This window comes from Anarhichas minor, unplaced genomic scaffold, assembly GCF_050575085.1.
Source record: "Anarhichas minor isolate MPS153535 unplaced genomic scaffold, ASM5057508v1 ptg000074l, whole genome shotgun sequence".
Classification (NCBI taxonomy): domain Eukaryota; kingdom Metazoa; phylum Chordata; class Actinopteri; order Perciformes; family Anarhichadidae; genus Anarhichas; species Anarhichas minor.
This window is the reverse complement of record NW_027466520.1, coordinates 5,340,926-5,360,302: the sequence shown is the minus strand read 5'-3', so window position 1 is coordinate 5,360,302 and position 19,377 is coordinate 5,340,926. Positions and strand designations below refer to the sequence as shown.

At 41.0% G+C, this 19,377-nt stretch overlaps 1 protein-coding gene across 2 annotated transcripts in view; it reads left to right on the top strand.

Moving 5' to 3' along the window:
* plxdc2b (plexin domain containing 2b) overlaps window positions 1–19,377 on the top strand; it is a 77,190-nt gene that overhangs the window by 41,739 nt on the left and 16,074 nt on the right. For both annotated transcript variants that reach the window (XM_076080438.1, XM_076080437.1), the window contains 6 exons: window positions 767–836; window positions 6,837–6,959; window positions 9,633–9,751; window positions 11,219–11,318; window positions 17,139–17,234; window positions 17,410–17,491. In XM_076080438.1, coding sequence (XP_075936553.1) covers window positions 767–836; window positions 6,837–6,959; window positions 9,633–9,751; window positions 11,219–11,318; window positions 17,139–17,234; window positions 17,410–17,491 — 590 coding nt within the window. The remainder of the gene's footprint in view (window positions 1–766; window positions 837–6,836; window positions 6,960–9,632; window positions 9,752–11,218; window positions 11,319–17,138; window positions 17,235–17,409; window positions 17,492–19,377) is intronic.

Below are 19,377 nucleotides of genomic sequence, written 5' to 3'. Positions count from 1 at the left end.
TTTCTGTCAGGAAAAGAAAAACGAACAGATGAAAAGTGATACTAATGGTGAATTAAAATGATTTGCAATGAACTATTATTAGCTGAGGATCTCAAATTAATTGTAATAATTGCAGAGATCAACTATGATCTTAATCGTATTTTCTTTCTGCCTCTTTCCCGGTCGTAATTGATATTGAATCTAAATATTATAAAGTATAAAATGAAATATATGTGGATTTTAAACGCAGAGACTTGACATATCTGGATGGTAATGTCCGTAAACCTGAGTAAAATACAGACTCAAATGAAACACACACCAGGTATAATATCTAATTCACATGACGTCCACAGGTAATAGTCCGAATGTTGGAAATCCAATGTGTTCATAGTTTTTCCAAACCACCTATTCCTCATTTTTGTCATTTGTAATTTTTCCCCTGGACAAAATGGGCTTCCATATAATAGAGATTTATCGATACGTTATATGCAAATTCACCCATAAATGCCATGAACTAGAAATGCTGCTATATCTTGACTCCTCATAACTTAGCATTGTCAGGAAGACGGTTTTCTTTCATCTCGTACTAATATGTGATAAAGGTCATATATTAATCTTTAAATCTTTATTTTATATTTGTGCCCCATGAAGTAGAGACCTCTGTATTTCCTTTCCTCTGGTCTAAATCCTCTTGTTGTTTTTAAGATGAAGACCGTCTCTCTCCTCTGATCCGCCTCTTGCCTCTTTCCTTCTGACCGGGCTCATCTGTCTGTTTTTCCCCTCACAGAGAGTTAATCTGTCCTTCGATTTCCCTTTTTATGGACATTTCCTGCGTGAAATCACCGTGGCGACTGGTGGTAAGTGAGCACTGTTCTTGGACTCTCTTCTCTCAACAGTAGTTATTAATGTTGTTATTGGATATACTGTATGTGCTTGGCATATTAGACTGTACACAGACACTTTTTATTGCTGCTGGGTTTAGGAGGGAATGTTTCTGGTACTCGGTGTACCTGAGTGCGTGGCTACTGTTCAAAGAGATCTCGCCCCCGAATACAGAAAATAACCAAACAATTAGTCATTTCTTGAGATGTTGTCTCTGGGAAGTTGAAAAGGCTCGTCTGGCACAAACCACAGTACAAAACCACCACCGACACTCTGCCCAGCCGAGCAGACGGCCTGATACGAGACCATTTGCAGCGCTCACCTCCGCGGGATACTCGGGGGGATGAAACAACAAACCATTCCCAACACTCGGCACCACCAGCTCTACACCAGACAGGAGAGAAACCAGACCGATGGGTTTGGACTGGAAACAGGAGTCCCTGTGCCAAGTGGCCTTGCACACTCTGATAGACATGTATAAGGAGCTAGGGGTATCAAGAAGTGTGTGTGTGTGTGTGTGTGTGTGTGTGTGTGTGTGGGTGTTAGACACGTGACACGGCAGACGTGTTTGCCAGAGTGTGCAAAGCAATTTTCCACTTGAGTCTTGACGGCGAAACCACAACACTCCACAACCAGCTATTATCACATGAAAGACCAAAGCCCTGCTCTTAACTATTTCAGAGATGTTGTGCTGCGTTTAACTGCCGCTGGAATAATAAAAGACATAATCCGCCGTGATCGTCATTATCATCGCTGTCTCGTTTTGTTTTGCCCCCACTTGATCCTCCATCAGAGGCAAAGTTGAGTTGGGTTGCGAGGCAGGATGATGGTGTGGAGGCGTGATAACAAGAATTTGCATTCCTCCAGACAGAGAGGAAGGGATGAGACCGAGGAGGAGGAGGCAGCTATCTGCCTCTCGCAGGCCTCCGGGGCTTTGTCTCCAACACGCCGTCCTCACATCCTATCAATCAGCTCGTCCTTCTCTGCCCACCGGACCATCTTTTCTCTCTTCTTTCATCGCCGTCAGCAAGAGTCACTGTTTTTTACTTGAGCCAATATTTCTCTTTGCTACCTTAAGTGTGCTGAACCTCTGCAGGAAAAGATCATTTGTATCAGTTTTTGTATTCTCAGAGTTACGGTTACTTTCTAAACACTGCGGCAGCCAGTTCTCAAACACATTAACGATGAAGTTGGCATGCAGCCTTGCCAAACATGTGAAGTCATCGTCCACTTTTATGGGTTTTGCATGCAGTAAATCGAGCGTTTCACTCTCAAAACTCTCCACCGCAAGAAGTCATTTTGAGTTCTAAACGTTTTACTTGTTTAAATTAGGAGAAAGAAAATAGCGTGATGAGATTGTTTTAATGTGTTTAAAAGACAACTCAACTTGCAAATGTTAAGGCTTCCCCACAATAAGTGTAAATACCTCAAAACAAGATAAAATAAGACACATTATTGCGACTTTTATTACACATTATGGCGACTGTGGAGAGCAGGGGTCGTCCTTCAATCAGAGGGTCGGCGGTTCGATTCCCGGCTCTGCTGGTCGCATGTCGATGTGTCCTTGAGCAAGACACTTAACCCCAAAATTGCTCCCGTAGCTGTGCCTACGGTGTTTGACCGTTAGTCTGATAGGCAGGCGGCACTTAGCCTCTACTCCAGTGCTAGTGTGAAAAATGACAATCAATGCGCGCTGCTACTTTAACACTATACTTATATTCTCAAACATCACATACACACATTGTCACTTCAATAGGCTGCAGCACCTTAGATGCTTGAACACATTAAATATAACTAGAAATGTCTTGAAAATGAATGGATTATGCCAACAAAGATGATAAATATTCGTACAGTCATGACAATTACAGGGACTGTCAGCATTCTGCAGGTGTTGTAATGAACTGACAGGTTATTGTTGAAGTGTGTGTGTGTGTGTGCGTGTGTGTATGTGCGTGTGTGTGTACGGCTCGACATGTGAAGACTGAATAACATGATGATATATGATCTGACCACTGCCAGCTGTGTCGACGGATATCCAGCTGTGCCATGCTTTCCCATGCTGTGTACTGGGCGGCCAGCTGTCACACTTTACAACCAGAATACAAACAAAGATTCAGAAAACACACGATTTGCTATTATATATTGTTATCCAGCTAATTGGTGATCACAAGCCTTTATATGTAAGGCACCAAATACAGTGCATAACGTGTAAGGCAAGTATAGGAGCACATGAGAGGAAACACAGTGTAATGTCGTCCGCACTCTGCAACCCAGATGTGTCGGTGGTTCCCAACCTCGGGCGAAAAAAACCCTTAAAGGGCTGCAAGATAAATCAGAAGGATCAGAAGATGATTAAGACAAGAAATGTCTCTGCCGTACAAATCATGTTTATTATTTTAGGTTTTTATTGTGACATATTGGATAGTATAAGATTATTAAGATTAAACGAACAAAGACGGGACCATCACTCTTTGGTTATTATTGTGAAATGGGCCATTCTGCATAATTAGTACTTTAGTTATTTTGATGCTACTTTTACTTAAGTAAGAATTTGAATGCAGAACTTTTACTTCTTAAGTATTTTTACTATGTACTATTACTACTTTTACTGAAGTGAAATATCTTCTTCCACCACTGCCAATGGCAAGCAACACCGTCTCCTAGAAATGAAGTATTTCCTTGAAAAAACATTGCCGCCGGCTATAATCAAAGTGTGTCCATGTAATCCATGTTTCCCTTCACAAACACAATTTCGAGGAGACAGGGTTGTGACAAGGATGATCATTTTTTAGTTTATCTTGGGCTGATGACGTTTGACTCTTACATATGCCAAGTCATGCAGAAGATCACTGCCAATTTGTATTCCGAAGAAATCTGTTTGTGAAACATAAAACACATTACAGATGTTTTTCCTCAGAAGCCATAATGGATCGGTTATAGCCTGACATCGTATTGTTTGCTTCACTTAGCAATAACAAAACAAAATAACAGACATCTCAATTAGATTAAAAAAAAAAAAAAAAAAACAGTTTCACAATACAAAAGACTAAATAAAATGTGTGTGTGTGATCCGGTCAGGGACTTTCCCGGCTCAGAACATCTGCGATAAACAGAAAATATCCGGTAAATTATACACAGCTCAGTACGAAGGAACAAAGTCCTTGTCTAAACACGATGTCCAATAAAGTGAAGCTTTAGTCTGGTGGGCCTGCTAATTCCTGCTCTTGTTTTTCTTGGACACACACAGCCCGGCACTCTTGGATAGCAGCGCATATAAACAGAAAGAGTTGGAAAGAATTATCCTGCTCCATCCCACCTTCCTAAAACCTCTTTCTCTACCTCAAACTCCTCTTCATTATTCCTCCTCTCTTCTTGTATATGAGCTGGTCCCTAAGATCCCCTCCTACTCAGTCCAGTCTCCCTCTGCTGTAAGTGACGGCCATAATGGATGAATTGCCTCTCTATTGAACGCCCCGCGGCTCTCACCTCTTTAGCGTATTGAGAGGCTGTCTGATTTTCTTTAGACTGTCAAGTAAGTCGTATTGTGTTTTTAGGAGATTGCTGGTACGGAGCAGAAATAAAACCCGTGTGTGTGTGTGTGTGTGTGTGTGTGTTTGGTCGGGGGGATTTCTAAGCTTTCTAAAGGTTGAAAGTGAAAGGAGAAATAGTACAAAGCAAAGCCAAAGAAAGAGTGGATGAGATAAAAAAAAAAAACGTGCTCGAGTTGAACGTTGGGTAAGTGTGAGATGAGGTGGCTGATTTGTGTCCCTGCACAATCAGATAAAGGAAAGTGCCGACGCGGCAACATGGAGCCGGTCCCACCATGGCAATGTGTTTAGCTTTACCTAGGCAGCTAGACTAAACAACCCTGCCTCTTTATTTTCTGTCCTCTTTACACTCATTGTCCTTGACATAATGTGCTTTTATCCGCTGGGCTGAGTTCATGTCCTGCAAACACAAAACGCGTCCATATTCCCTTCCCAAGCTTTTAAATACTTTATGTTTCTAAAAGACTATAAAAGCAGCCGCTTTAAAACAGTGTTTCACAAAACTTTGGAAGAGTATTTCGTCAAATCTTGTACATTTTTGACAGGAATAAACTAACCACGGGAACTCCTCTTATTGAGCCATGCAGCTTTAACCTCATTCTCTCCAGGTGGAGTTCTCTAAAGTCACATCTTCGCCTGCTCCTCTCCTCACTGTGTGTATGCTGACACTGCTCTTTAGGAAAAGATAGATTCCCCTTATGATATGCTCTGCTGCTGCTTTCCAAAGTGATAGATGTGTTTTTATAGCCAGACTATGAGAAGACATATGGTGAGATGAAATGGGGGTTTATGGGCCTCAATGAGACTTTTCCCAAAAAATCCTCTTTTCTTTCCGAGCAGGGTTTTTCCTCCCTTAAAATCCTCCGGCAGTTACTTACTGTATTTCTGTTGAACTTCATCACCAGAGAGACAATGATTTCTTACTCTGGGTTGTTTGATGATTTATTACGGTATTCAGTACATTTCTGAAGGACCTTTTCATAGATAGTTTCCCATATTCAACACTGATATAAAAGGAATACTTTGATATTTTAGGAAAAAACACAATGACCCTCTCTACAGCCAGCAGCCAGTTAGCTTAGCACAAAGAAAGGAAATGGTGCAGATACAGCTGACTGTTGAAGTAAAAGATTCCCAAAACATCCTATTCACACATTTTAATATATGTATTAATAATTATTTTGCTGTCCAGAAAAGACCATGATTTTAGTGATTTGCCGAATCCTGTATCTGCAGGTACACTAGACGATTACTAGACGTCTTATAGGCTTAAACAACATCGTCTGTCATCATAAAAAAACCTGTTGTAAGACTAACTTTCAAATAAGTAATTTATGAGACATGTCTTTTTGTATTTCCCTTTTTAAGATACACTGTAATAATAATAAGTGTCTTATTAATTCTTCAAACTCTTCTTCAAAGGTAAATTATATTGGATGCATGTGATTGTCTCACCCAAATGCCATGTTTTCCCTTTGTTCTGCGTCAAACATGATTTAATGAGTACATGTTAAGGTTTGTTTTTGCCATTCAGGCAGAGTCAGGGTGAGAAACTAAGAATAAATACATCCTTAAATAGCAGCTGACTTTGCTAAACTTTCTTTGTCAGAAGGAAAATTAAGACGCCGTTTGATTCTGTTGTTATGAGTGCAAAGACAGTTCCCTGGTGATGAATAGTGGGCGTTTTCCCCGTTTCCACACTCCATTAATAACCATGTGTACAGACTGCTAAATGATGCAGCTGTAGTTGGTGTTGACTGAGCATGTCCCCCCTCTGTGGAGAGATCTATTTGTATCTCGCTGAAGGGACGCGTAAATTGGGAAAGTTTACATATTCCTTTTATGTTGTCTCTTCGTTAGTGTCGTTGATGATGTCGAGTAAAAAACACACCTGCATGAGGATGTAAAGGAGTACAACAGGAGAGTAAAACGAGTACAACAGGAGCGTTAAAAGAAGGCTAAAATTGGAACATTTTGTGTATTTAAGTGCTGCTCAAGTGGAGATTTCTGGCTTGGAGTCTGAGAACATACAAGAACTTGACCAGTGCATGAAAAACAATGTCTTCGTCCAGGGTGTCTCGTCTTAAAGCCTCTCAGATTTTCCCTGCTGTTTTTGATCAAAAATAATAGCGCTAATTATTTGCAGCCTACAGCGTGAGGCCAGAGACGGAGCGGGGGGTGTTGGTTGTGGGTTAATGAGGAGCTTTTAACTTTGGACTGGAGGGCAGACTTGTAGTCTTTTTGAAAACCTACTGTATCTGATAAGAGAGGAAGGAAATGAAGGGATGATTGATGTTTGTTTTTTACGAGTTGCTAAAGGGTAAACCCACCTTAAAACACTTTATCAAAGCAAGTACAACACTATAAGTGATACATGGACGAGTTCAGAGTGCTGAAAGTTATATGTTTCCTGTGCTTCTTCCTCAGGGTTTATCTACACAGGTGACGTGGTCCACCGGATGCTAACAGCTACTCAGTACATCGCTCCTCTGATGGCAAACTTTGACCCCAGTGTCTCCAGAAACTCTACTGTCATCTACTTTGACAACGGTAACAGCAGTTTACTAATTCATCTTCGTTCTACCTTAATGCTTTAACAGTTGTGTACTCTCTTTTGTGTGATGCATGAAGCACAAACTGATACTTTTGGCTCCAACCAACCTTTTATTCTGGTAAGGACAGAATGAAAGTCTCCCACAGCCAACTTTGTGTTAACAAGCTCCAGAAAATACTGGAACTAATCCACAATCATTTCTATGTGACTCATGAAAACAATCAAGACAGCAAAGTGACTGATAACGCTATGTGCTCTGTTGTAATTGGGAGCTTTAACACTCACTTTAACGTACAAATAAATACACTTTTACCAACAATAAACTCTGCAGAGGCTACACACAGCATTAGTCCCACTGGGAAACAAACAATACATTATATCTAAGACTAAGACTAACATAAAAAAGTAACAGAACATTCATTAAATCACAATATAGCATTAAATTCACTCAAAAAGGTTGAAAATGAAGCTCTAACTAAAGCTGTACAAGCCATCCTCATGTATTCACAAAACAGGAAGTCTTTATCATTAACTGATTTATATGAAACCCTCCTTGACCTCCATGACCTCCCTTTAAATTCCACTTACTCACTTTAAACTAAATTGATGCACTCCCTCACTCTCTCCACCTTTCTTTTGCCATCTGTGGTGGTTGTTATCCGTCATTGTCCGTCATTAATCCCCTCCTCTGCAGCAGAGCGACTGACCAACGGAGTGACCTTCTGCAGTGGAGCTCATCACACTTTAACCAAACTGGCAGCCGATCAATCTCTCTCCATGCTCCTCAACACACACTGTCCATCAGTCAATGTCCTGCCGATACAGCACAACAGCTGTACGGCCTGTTGTGCTGTGGGCGAGTGAGCGCTTCTTTCCCCCAGAGACGTATTGGTTGTTCTGGACACACAAACAGAGACAGTGTTTTGTTGTTTTTTGTCAAGTAGAATCTGCTAAAGAATACATGTAGTTGATGTAAAAAAGCAGCCCCCCTCCTGAACTCAATGCATTTTAAGCCGACTTATATTAGGGCTTAACTTGTTTCTGGCTGAGTAAGCACGCTTTGCCGTAAGGCACAGCTGCAATTTAGACACAGAAACTCTTCAATGCTCTCTCATTTTACTTATTTCTCATCCAAACAGTCACAATATTGCCAGAGAGCGTCAGTATTTGCCTGCTGCCCTTAGCTCTACAGCTGTCTGACCTCCTTCTTTGTCTAGGCCCTCTGTACACAACACATGTCATTCATAACGGGGGTTTCCTGTGCTCACCAAACTGCCTCGGCTATCTTTACTTTGTAGAGAAGCGCTCTGGCGATGCGACGGAAAAATTGATTAGTTGTGTTAACAAACCTTTATTGCCCTGGCGCACAGCCAAAGGACTATAGCTGGGAGAAGGGAATGGCTTTCACATCAATAGGTTCTCCAAAGTCCACAGTAAATCACACCGGTGCTGAGAGTAATGTGAGGCCCGATGTCTGGAGGGTAGAGCTGAAGGTCCCGTGAGTCTGGTGCTAATTTCGTACTTACCCACAATCATGCAACACCTAATGAGGATTCTTTGTGGTCCATGTGTGATTTAGTTTTGGCGTTTGGCTTTTTAAGTTACTCTCATACTTATTTATTCATTCATTCATTCATTTGTTCAGTCGGCCTCGAGAGGTTAGGGCTAGGGTGTCTAAACATGAAACACGGATCCGGGATCAGTGCAGCACTCCTGTCTGGGCTCCATGTTTAGATGGTCATTTCACCAATTTTACAGAATAACAGAGTTTAATGGGAAACCCTGGTGGTGTCTGAATGTGATGTTTTGAGGTATTCGCTTCTGAAACATTAGCTGCCCCAGTACAATGGAGGGGAAAGGAAATTAACTTAAGTGGAGCTGCAGGGGTACAGCGAGTCATCCTTTAATCACATGGTTGATGGTTCAATCCCCAGCTCCTCTTGTCCGTATGTCGAAGTGTCCTTGAGCAAGACAATAAACCCCAAGTTGCTCCCTGGTGCAACAGCCCGCTGCCCCTAAAAATGCTTTGGATGAGGTGGCAGAAAACCCGGAGACGGATGTCTCAAATTCTGAGCAAATTAAACCAAAAAGTGTCTCCTTCTGAAATGTGGGTCTTTAAATTGGCGTCGATGTTTGCGGCTGCTCGCTGTATTTGAACACATGTTTCTGTACCATAAGAAGTAATTTACAAAACTGCGATTCTCTCCCGCACAGCATGAAATAGAATTGCTACATAATCCATCACAGTAACCGTCACGCCTTGATTTTGTTTTCTCAAAAGTTTCCGTTTTATAGCTGCTTCATGCTGCTCCAGTGGAGTGTTTTCATATCAGCGCTCACGCTACTCGGCTGTCAATCACCTCACACCCACAGGGAGAAATGAAGTCTCTGCCGTGAAATAATCGCTCAAAAACATATCGTTTTACAAACACAATTGTTACATCGATGTCTTCTCATTCACAGGCTTTGCCCGGGCAGCGGTTCATGTCACGCTATGATCTGAGACACTAGAGATGATTTATTTGAAAGAGAGTGAAACACAAGTCAGCGTCAGAAATACGATCGTGAGGCAGGAGCTTTCAATGACGCCTGTATTTTCCTTTAAATCTGGGTGATTTTATGTCGTCCTGCGTCTGGTAATGAGCTGTATGTGGTTGTTCCTCCTTTAGGGACTGCTCTGGTGGTGCAATGGGACCATGTCCACCTGCAGGACAACTACAACCTGGGAAGCTTCACCTTCCAGGCAACGCTGCACAACACCGGCAGGATTGTGTTTGCATACAAAGAGGTCAGGACTCATTCATTTAAACTACTTAAGCAGTGTATTTCTTTCTTTCTTTCTTTGCTTTCTCTGTCTCTTTCTGACACCACTAACAGTCTGAATGAATGAATGAAGTATTTATTATTGTGCACCTATGATCAGCCTGCATGAGAGTACAAGAATAAAAGCCAGATCCAGAGTGCTTTTATAAAAACAGGCTTGAACAATGTTCATTATTAGATCTTCAGACCTTTATTGTCGACAGCAAAATGCATAAAACCCTGACATTTACTATAATACTGAGGAATCTGAGTAAATACTCATTAGACCTTTCTTTTCAGGTCTTTCGAGACACATTTACCGAACCTAAACACACCAAAATTACAATCAAATAGCACTACCTACACTAGAATATTTCAGGGTTTGGCAAGACATTTTAATGGACAATTTACATTCTTAAATCATCATAGTTTATACAGAGAAATAAAGACAATGGTACTCGCCTTTCATTCGTTTTCACTCATTATACAGAAGAGTGATGCCAACATGACTAAATAATACGTTTAATGTCCTCATGCTGATTCCATTATGCTTGCAACATTATTTTAAATCATGTTACAGGTTTTTTTATGTTAGATGTCCCAATGGTATATATATGTATATATATATATTTATACGTAAAAAACAGAGCGATAACACAGAGATAAACAACTTAATTCAACAGAAAAAGAGGTGGTAATGAAATATATTTTCCCACAGAGACTGCTGTAAGGGTGTAAAATGGAATTAACGACGCAATGATCCATCATAATTGCAACGGTTTATAACAGCAGGGCTGCCTTTTTTTTTTTACGACTAAGGCCTCTTTTGTAATTTGTTATTTTAGAAGAGGTGTTGTTGGAGGTGTTTTTCTAATAGGTGTTTCATTACACTGCTATTTGAAAAGGGCAACCTGACCGTCACATGTAATCTGAGTTTTTATGAGATTCTTGATGATCACAAGGTTTGTTTGGTACCGAGTTTCAGCTCCATCTCATTTACCTTTGACAAGTCATCCCCGAGACACTTAGTACTTTTGTTTATTTTAACTCCTTTCCTTCTTTGTTGTGTGGTATTAACACACCAAATTTAACTTGATTGGACCATAAATATAAAGCCCATAGACTGTATGTGAAAGTAGCTGTTTTGAAGCCTTGAGTTTGGCATTTTGTCCTCATGTTTACAATGTTTACTGAGGTAACAAATCAAGTGAGAAGTAGGGTAATTTTCCCATAGACTTCTATACAATCAGACTTGTTCTTCTGCAAACAGAGGATGGAGAATGCAAGTTACTTCCGTATTGCTGCCACCTAATGATGCCTCAGCAGATTCCTGTGGTAGATAGTAATACATTGGCTGAATTGTCAGACTGGTGTTGCCTGCTTCTATTTTCCAGCCTGCCCCAGACAGATCGGTGTGGTTCTGGTAATTGATTTCCCCCCTTTTCTCTTTCAGATCCCCATTGAGGTGTCACAAATCAGCTCTGTCAATCACCCGGTGAAGGTGGGCCTGTCTGATGCCTTTGTGGTGGTCCACAAGATCCAACAGATACCCAGTGAGTCGCAAAATCATTTTCTAGCTCACATTTGCTCACTTGTTCTCAGAACGGAATCGGAATTAATTTGTGTAATTTTTTCCAAATGTGTTTTCTGCATCAAGCATTTTGGATCAAATTATAATTGCGGTACTGTTTATGGCTGACTGGCTCTACCCTTCAATACAAGAATACTTTACATGTCTTCTGCTGTACATGGATCATTAACTGCTGAGGATGTAATTGGGACATGCAGCTTTAGCCTCGGTCTTTTATGTCATGTATGTTGCCATCAAGTGCATATTTAAGACCCTTTTACAGGGTTCTCGTTTGAATGAAGTGAGCTGGAGGCATCATTTTCTACCAGCTCACAGTTAGCTGGAATTAGCTGATAAAACCTGCAGGTGACATTCGACATTTAAGTGGACAAATTAAACAACTTGACAGCTGGAAATAAGAAGCTGCCTTTGTTCACTTGTGTGTGAAATTAAAGACTGTGTCTAAAATCACTCATTACTCACTACAGTCCACTTTATTGTGAGGTTGCTGTTTTGTCCAAATGTATAGTGAGATTCATTATACCCTATATGGTAGACTCAAAGTATCCCACAATGCATCGCGAAAAGTAGTGTTCATGTGATTTCGGACACAGCCAAAGACTAATTGTTTCAAAAACTATGAAAAATGATTGGCCTGCAGAATGGAAAGCTTGACGAGCGCGGCAACAGGGGGGCGGGGCTTAGCAAAGGGTCATTTAGCTGACTGAGTGGATTGTTTCATCAGCTTTTTATTTACCCTTTTAAAGCTGCGCCTCATAGCTCTGAGTTCAGCCTCGTCTGTTTTGCTTTAGCCCCAACTGTCACCACCTCTTCTCCAACATCGTTCCACCTCTCTCAGTGGGCAGAGCTGTAGGCACGGCTCCAGATCTGCCTCTCCCATGCACTTTTGAGTCACTGCAATTTAGGCCCCATTAAATCTAAAGCAAATGCGAGCAAAGGGGAGACACTTCAAACGTTTTTTCCACAGTCGGGCTCTCTTTCTCTTTCTCTTTCTCTCTCTCTTTCTCTTTCTCTTTCTTTCTCTTTCTCTCTTTCTCTTTCTCTTTCTCTTTCTGTCTCTCTTTCTCTTTATTTCATTCTCTTTCTCTCACTCTCTCTCTGCCATGGGCCCTGACTCAAAGCCTGCCACAATAATGAGTTGTCAGATATGATTTATTCAGTAATTTAAACTCTGTTTTGATTGCGTCTGTGAAACTTGAAAAGCATTTATTTCAAAGTTAATGGTTTATAACTTTAAACCCAATACATATGAGGGGATTTTTTTCTGTCCTTCTCTTGGCATCTTTATTTTGAGTTGGATGGGGAGGAATTACGACGGTGGCCGACAACGGCAAACGCCCTGCAACATGTCCATCTGGAGAAACGTGCTGCGACTCCAGCCTTTTACAACATTATGAAAGCGCTAACGCTAGCAAAATAAATCTGGTGCTCTTTTATAACGCTCCCCCTAGAGGCCTGGAGAACTTCTCTTGTGTTGACATGATATTTTTCTCTTGCATTTGTTTTGGGGGTTTTGGACTTTGGACATCATTTTCGTTATTTTATTTGATTTAGATTTTTGTATGTGATTTTTAATCGGCATCGTTTCTAGAAATGTTTTGGGCCGTTGTTTGCCCTTGTAAGTCTGGCTTAGGAGTAAAAAAAACTCTGACATGGACTTTGTTTTCCTTCTCATCTGAAGGATTTTACCCCAACATCTCTTTCTAGAGGTCTTAGTTGGCACTGAGGGATTTTTCTATTGAACCATTGAACCTGTTAGCGCAGTCTTCCCCGACATCATAAACCCAGCTGTCTTTGATGTCTCCGACACAGCATGATGAAACCAGTGAGTGCAGCTGTTTGCTTATGGAGTGATGAAATCTTGAATGGAGACAGATTGAAGCAGATGTGTTTTGAGTGATGTCTCTGAGGAATGTGAGTTTTCTTCCTCATGTCAAACTCTTTTCTTCTGTTTTGAAATGCACATTGTCCTTATTCCACTTCTCAAGAAACAACAATGTTTTAATGCACCCAATCTTTGGGGAGAGATGTAACATCCAATACCTCATTTACATATATTACTTTAAAGTAAAATGATGTGTCAACATTTGTAACATTGCTTGCTAGGCTAAATGACAAATGACTAAGCCCCACCCTTCTTAGTTACTGTGATACCATGACAATAGTGGCAGGTTTAAACCCCAAGAGTCGTTTATTTCACACAGAAGTCAACGAAAGCAGCTTCTTATTTCAAGATGTTCTAGTCGTTCATTTTGTCAGCTGAAATGTCGAATGTCACTCGCAGGTTTTATAATCAAATGTTAGCAAATAAACGCTAACGAAATTCTTTGTATTTCTTTGAACATTGGGTCCTTTGTTTCAAACAAAGATAGACAAAAGCCAGATTGTCATTTTAGCCAGCCACCTTTCATTTTGCCAACTCAAATGCCAACAGTCAGCTGGGGTCAGCTCGAGCCCCACCGCGACCCTGAATGTGATAAGCGGTTAAAGATAATGGCTGGATAACCTTGTTTGGCAAACGTAACGCTATCTTGTGTAACGTTGGCTGGGGTTGCTGGAGTGTTAAGTTCCCAACAAATGTTAGAGCAAACAAACACTGTTTAATCCATTCCTTACATTTTTGTTATTGGGTTTTAGGCTAAATCACAAAAAAACACCCTTCAATCTCTTTAAATGCAGATTATCTTACTACAGCCCTGTGTACACTGCTTCAACATGTGCAGAAATCATCATCTGTTCAAGGGTCTTTAATGAATAGTCAATTGCTAAGCTAGCCTTCAGTCACTGCAAACAAAACCAAACACCTGCAACAGCTGAAACAAACAAGGCTTTGTTTTCTTGCAAAGTGCACAGGTTCATGTCCGCGTCTGAAGCAAAAGGGCAGTATTTGAATCTTGCACCTGTCAGTCCAAAGGGCTTGAAGTGGCACATGAGCTGAAAGAGTCCGTGGAGACAGCAAAGGATGCAACATCTTAGATCAAAGGTTGTTACACCTTACATTGATGCAAATGATAGTGCGTGTCACTTTTAGGATGCCTGGTAGCTCGTGTGTCCGTAGCTATTCAGTCCCTCTTTGTAGGATGATTACAGTTAATGTGTGACCTCAAGCCACCTTTTGTTCTTGCGCTCTGCATATCCAATAGAACTGTAGTTTGGAAAAGATGCAGCTGAACTATTTTGACATATTTTCCATTGTGTATCAAGACGGTCAAGCCATTAATAAATGGCTTCTGTTAAGTTGCCATGTCCTGAGAAAATGAAGCCTTAATCCTACCAGAGATCAAACAAGGAGGAGAGCCATGCCTGCTGCAGGCTGCACCATGAAGAAGTGTTTCTACTCAGGTGTCTGCAATGGCAACCATAGCAGCTAGGGAGACTTTTTTTTTTAACCCAGCTTTGCCCCGGATTAGAAACTCAAATAAAACATTTTACACTGCCTCCAGGCAGAGCAATCCGAGGAACAGATGAGAGGGAAGCACATGTGGAGACCCAGGTTCAATGCTACATTATGCATTATTATCCGTCACAGTGAGTTATTCTTAAAATGAGGCCAATACCAGCTCATATCTTCCTGCCTGTATCTGGATTAATAATCTTGATACCCAGCAGGAAGACTGCCGCTATTAATCATATGCGTCATTCCATGTTTTTATTTTCAGGTTTTTCACAGCAGATCTCTGCTTAAGAGGAAATGTTGTGATTCAATATGTTGGCGATATCGACCCGGCAAGAGTTTAATCATGAGGTTAAAGAGGTCGATTGAACACATCGTAATATTTTGTGTAACAGTACAAAAACGGCCAGAGTGCTGCCTGATGAGCAGGCACCATTCCGCCATCAATCTCTAACTCAATGCCTTCACATCACATTTGTATTGATTTCCATGCAGTTCTCCCATATGGATGAATGAGCAGTAAGAGGCTGCCTGGTATGAAGCGAGAATGTAAACACATTTATAGCTTAAAGAGTGTAATAATATGTGCAAGTGTGTCTTATCTGGACGTGATTTTAATTTGAATGAGGGTTAACTGACCCTCGTGAGCGTAATTGATGACACGCTTTTGCTCCCTTTGTTTGATAGCATCAGTGAAAGCTATATAGCTCAATCCTCATTAGGCGTTGTTGCTGGGACCAGGCTATAATTGATCTGATTTGCGGCTACAAACGGAGGCCAGCGAGGATGTAAAGTCTGCCCAGAAAAGTATTCACAAAAGCAGGCACATTCAGACGATAAACACTAGGTGCTAGACAGAAAAGCTTGCAAAAGACAGAAAAAACAATTGTAATCCTTGTCTGAAGAAGAGATAGCTGTGGTAATGGGACAGTATCAACTGTGCAGACTATTTTTTTTCCCGTCTTGTACAGTCTGCCCACACATCAGCAGCCTCAGGCCTTCCTCTCTGGCCCCCACCGTGTCATTAGGCACCTGATAATCCCTTAGCTAGAGGCAAGAGGAAGTCAGGCACCAGGGAGAGGAGGGGAAAGGAAGGGAGGTCTTATTCTCAGGTTAGAAGGAGCTGGCTCACATTTTTGCTGCTTTGATCAGTTGGCTTGTGTGTAATCAAACCAAGCAGGTCTGCAGGGAAACAACATCCTGTCACACGAGAAGAACAATAGGCCTACTGTTGCCAGCGCAGCTAACAGTTCATTAAACCGAGCAAAAAAACTAAGCTTCAATCTGTAGGCTATAAACTGATTTTGTTATTGAGAACAATAGCTGAGATTCAGAGGAGGAGGATGTAGCAGGAGACGGTTAGCTTAGTTTAGCCGAGCATAAAATGCAGCACACAAAATCTCCTGTAAAACCACAGCTTTTAGATTCAACACTTCTATATTGATTTGGATTAAAGAAACGAGATGTAAAGTTAATTAGGGAGCTTTAGAGAGCTGTTTCCCCCTTATTTACTGTTTTATGCTAAGCTAACCGTATCCTGGCTATAGCTTCATATTTACTGGACAGACCTGCAAGAGGAATCGATCTTCTCATCTTACTAAAAACACTCTATCATGAATGTGACTTGCAGGTCACTGCTTGCTGTGTATGTTACACAGCCACAGTCTGTTGCATTGCATTTTTATTTTGTAGCTCATTGGTCAAGCAAATATATCTGCTATAGAGAATGTCATGTTTTGAGTAATGCCCCGATGCTCGTTGCAGTGCATCTCAGTGATTTATTCTACAGATTTACAGTTTCATTCCTGGAACGGCTGCGTAGAAAGTCATTTTAACGATCCAATTAGGGTTTAGATTAACTACAGCACCAAGGAGTTATTATCAGATCTGTTTAGACACTACGCAGGATAAGAGCCTTTTTGATTGTAACAAAGGCTGCACTTCACCCTCCTCTTTTTCCATTCCCACTGATGGGAGGGAAGATGCACGGCGAGCAAAAGCAAGCAGCCAATTTTAAGCTGGCCGGTATGAGTTATAAAGGCCAGAATGCGATGAGAGTCAATGATGTATCTGATCAATTGCGCCAATCTTTCCCCGGCTGATGACTTGCTGTTACAGATGACTGGGACCTTTTCAACAGTGTCTGATTGATATCAGCTCCCTGGGGAAATTGCTGCCGTCCATTGCCAGATTGTGGGCTGACGTTTGGGCACAATGAGAGTTGAGAAATAAAGTGCTGTGGTGGCGTCCCATATGACCTGATTCTGCCTCCCGCTGTCTTTCCTCTTTCTTCAGGGGCCACTTGTCCCAGTTTTTTAATCTCTGGGTGAGAGATTTCTCATGGTTTGTTCGCGCACTCACTCGATCTCTTCTTTCTCCCTAATATAGACGTTAGGCGGAGGACAATCTACGAGTACCACCGCGTGGAGCTGACGAAGACGAAGATCACCAATTCTACGGCCGTTGAAATGATGCCTCTACCGAGTAAGAAGAAGTTATTGTAGCAGCTTCTGGCTCACTCAGTGTATGCTTCTTTACAAGTGTTATTCGATGAAATCCTGATCATTATGTGGCGCGTAGACCTTTTCCTTGGCTGTTTGTCAGTTAGGCTATTGATTGTGTAAATAGTTTGACCTGTTTCGATCTTTCTCCTCTCCAGCATGTCTCCAGTTCACGAGCTGTGGCTCCTGCATCTCCTCGCAGATCAACTTCAACTGCAGCTGGTGCCATCGGCTCAACAGGTGGGATTTTTTGAATATGTTTACTCTCAAAGGATTCACCTCAGGGTTGTTATATAAGAGTATTATCATTATCCTGCCCATCCTTTTTTTATCATTAAGTCTATTAAATGTCAAAAAGTAGTGAAAAATTGTCACAATTTCCAAATGTGACATCAGAATACCTGTTGTCTGACAAACTGTCCAAAAACTAAAGAAACAAAAGAATCAAAATAAACATTATTTCGGCTATAATTGTCGTGTAGTGAAAATCTGATATTGTGCCGTAGTTTGGAAATTGTAAACCGCAAGACTTTCATATTAAAATCCCACATTTTTAAACACACGTTTGGTAAATTGTAAATACATTTCTGTTCAGCCGCAAGCACTTGTAATCTCAAAGCTTCTCTTTAAAAATGTTGTATTGCTGAGTAACAAAAATACGACTTGGAAAATAACAATAACCAACAATAATAACAATTTTCTTTTTTTAATTTTTTACATTGATATTCTGAAAAACATACATAGGTTTTAGAATAAAAACACTTAACACTGAGCGAGCACGGCCTGCAGCAATAGTTTGATCTAGTAAATAATTCAGTGATATAGAAGCTGGTAAAATCAGCTGAACCAAGCTGGATTAAGTGGATTTAGCAGCTTACTGTATGCTGTTCTACGTACACTATTTAAAATACACACTTAGACTGCACACCTACGAGCTGTCATCAGGATGTGCACCGGAACAGAAATGTTCAGGATCAACAATTTGATATTAGAATAACACATGATGATGAAATATTTGTAAACCATTCGTTTCCAGAAAGCAGTCTACAGTATCTCTGTTACGATGGCAGTAGAGTCTTTTTCACTGAATGGGGATGTAGTTCTATTCATTTAGACGAGACAGTAGCTCATTTCAACGTTCATTCAACTCACAACTGTTCTGTCAACCTCTGCTCCACTTTTTTTTTTTATCTCATCCTTCCTGTCTCCCTGCACTTCAAACTAAAGTAAATATTTGAGCTGCTAAAGAAGTGTTAGCGTTCCTCCCCAAGAATTTCCTGACAGCTGAAATGTGAGCTGCAGATTGTTTTTTTGTTTTTTTGTTGGCTGGAACAAGTTTGAGGAGAAATAACTTATGGAGAGATATTAGAGTTAAGAAAGTTTCAACTCAGAAACCAATAGATGTTTACTGTCCTGATGAATGTGTAGCCAGAATTTGAATGTTTTTTGGGAGGTTGCTGTCGGGCTTTGTTCAGTCAGACTCGGGGCAGCCGCCGTCTCTTCTCTTTTGTATGCATTTTGAATGCCTCATGCATCAAATATTAATCTGCCACTCTTTCATTTTTGACTCATAATTTATTCTGAGTAGGGTGGTTGACTGGAGAAATGTGCAGCACTTCTGCTCTGTCCATTGAGATTTCACATTGAATTTGACTTCCCCATCCGCTCTGTATTTTAATTCTTCATGCCTTTGACAGAGACAAATGAATTCACAGTGCATCAACATAAAGAAATGTTTTTCCCCTCAGCAACGTATGATCGCTGTGTAGAGAAAGTGTACGCCCGTAGCCGTGATCTCATTTTAAGCTGTATTTTAATATTAATGTTAATATCTGACTGTTCATGCCTCCTCTGCCCTTTGTATCCTTCAGCCACTTCCTTTGAAAAAGGCAAACGTGCTTTAAACACGCGCTAATTAAAAACAGTGGTGGCCTCGTTGGCTCCGGGGTTAATGAAAGACGCTGCAGTTTAAGAGAATAACCCGAATGAACTTTTCGCACAATGAAGTGCTGAGTAGGTGAGAGCACACCGCTTCTCTCGTGCCAACTCCTGAACTAAATCAGTTCAGTTTGTTGTGGCTGATGTGTGCAGCCGGTACTGAAGCAGGTTAATAAAGCATGGCAGAT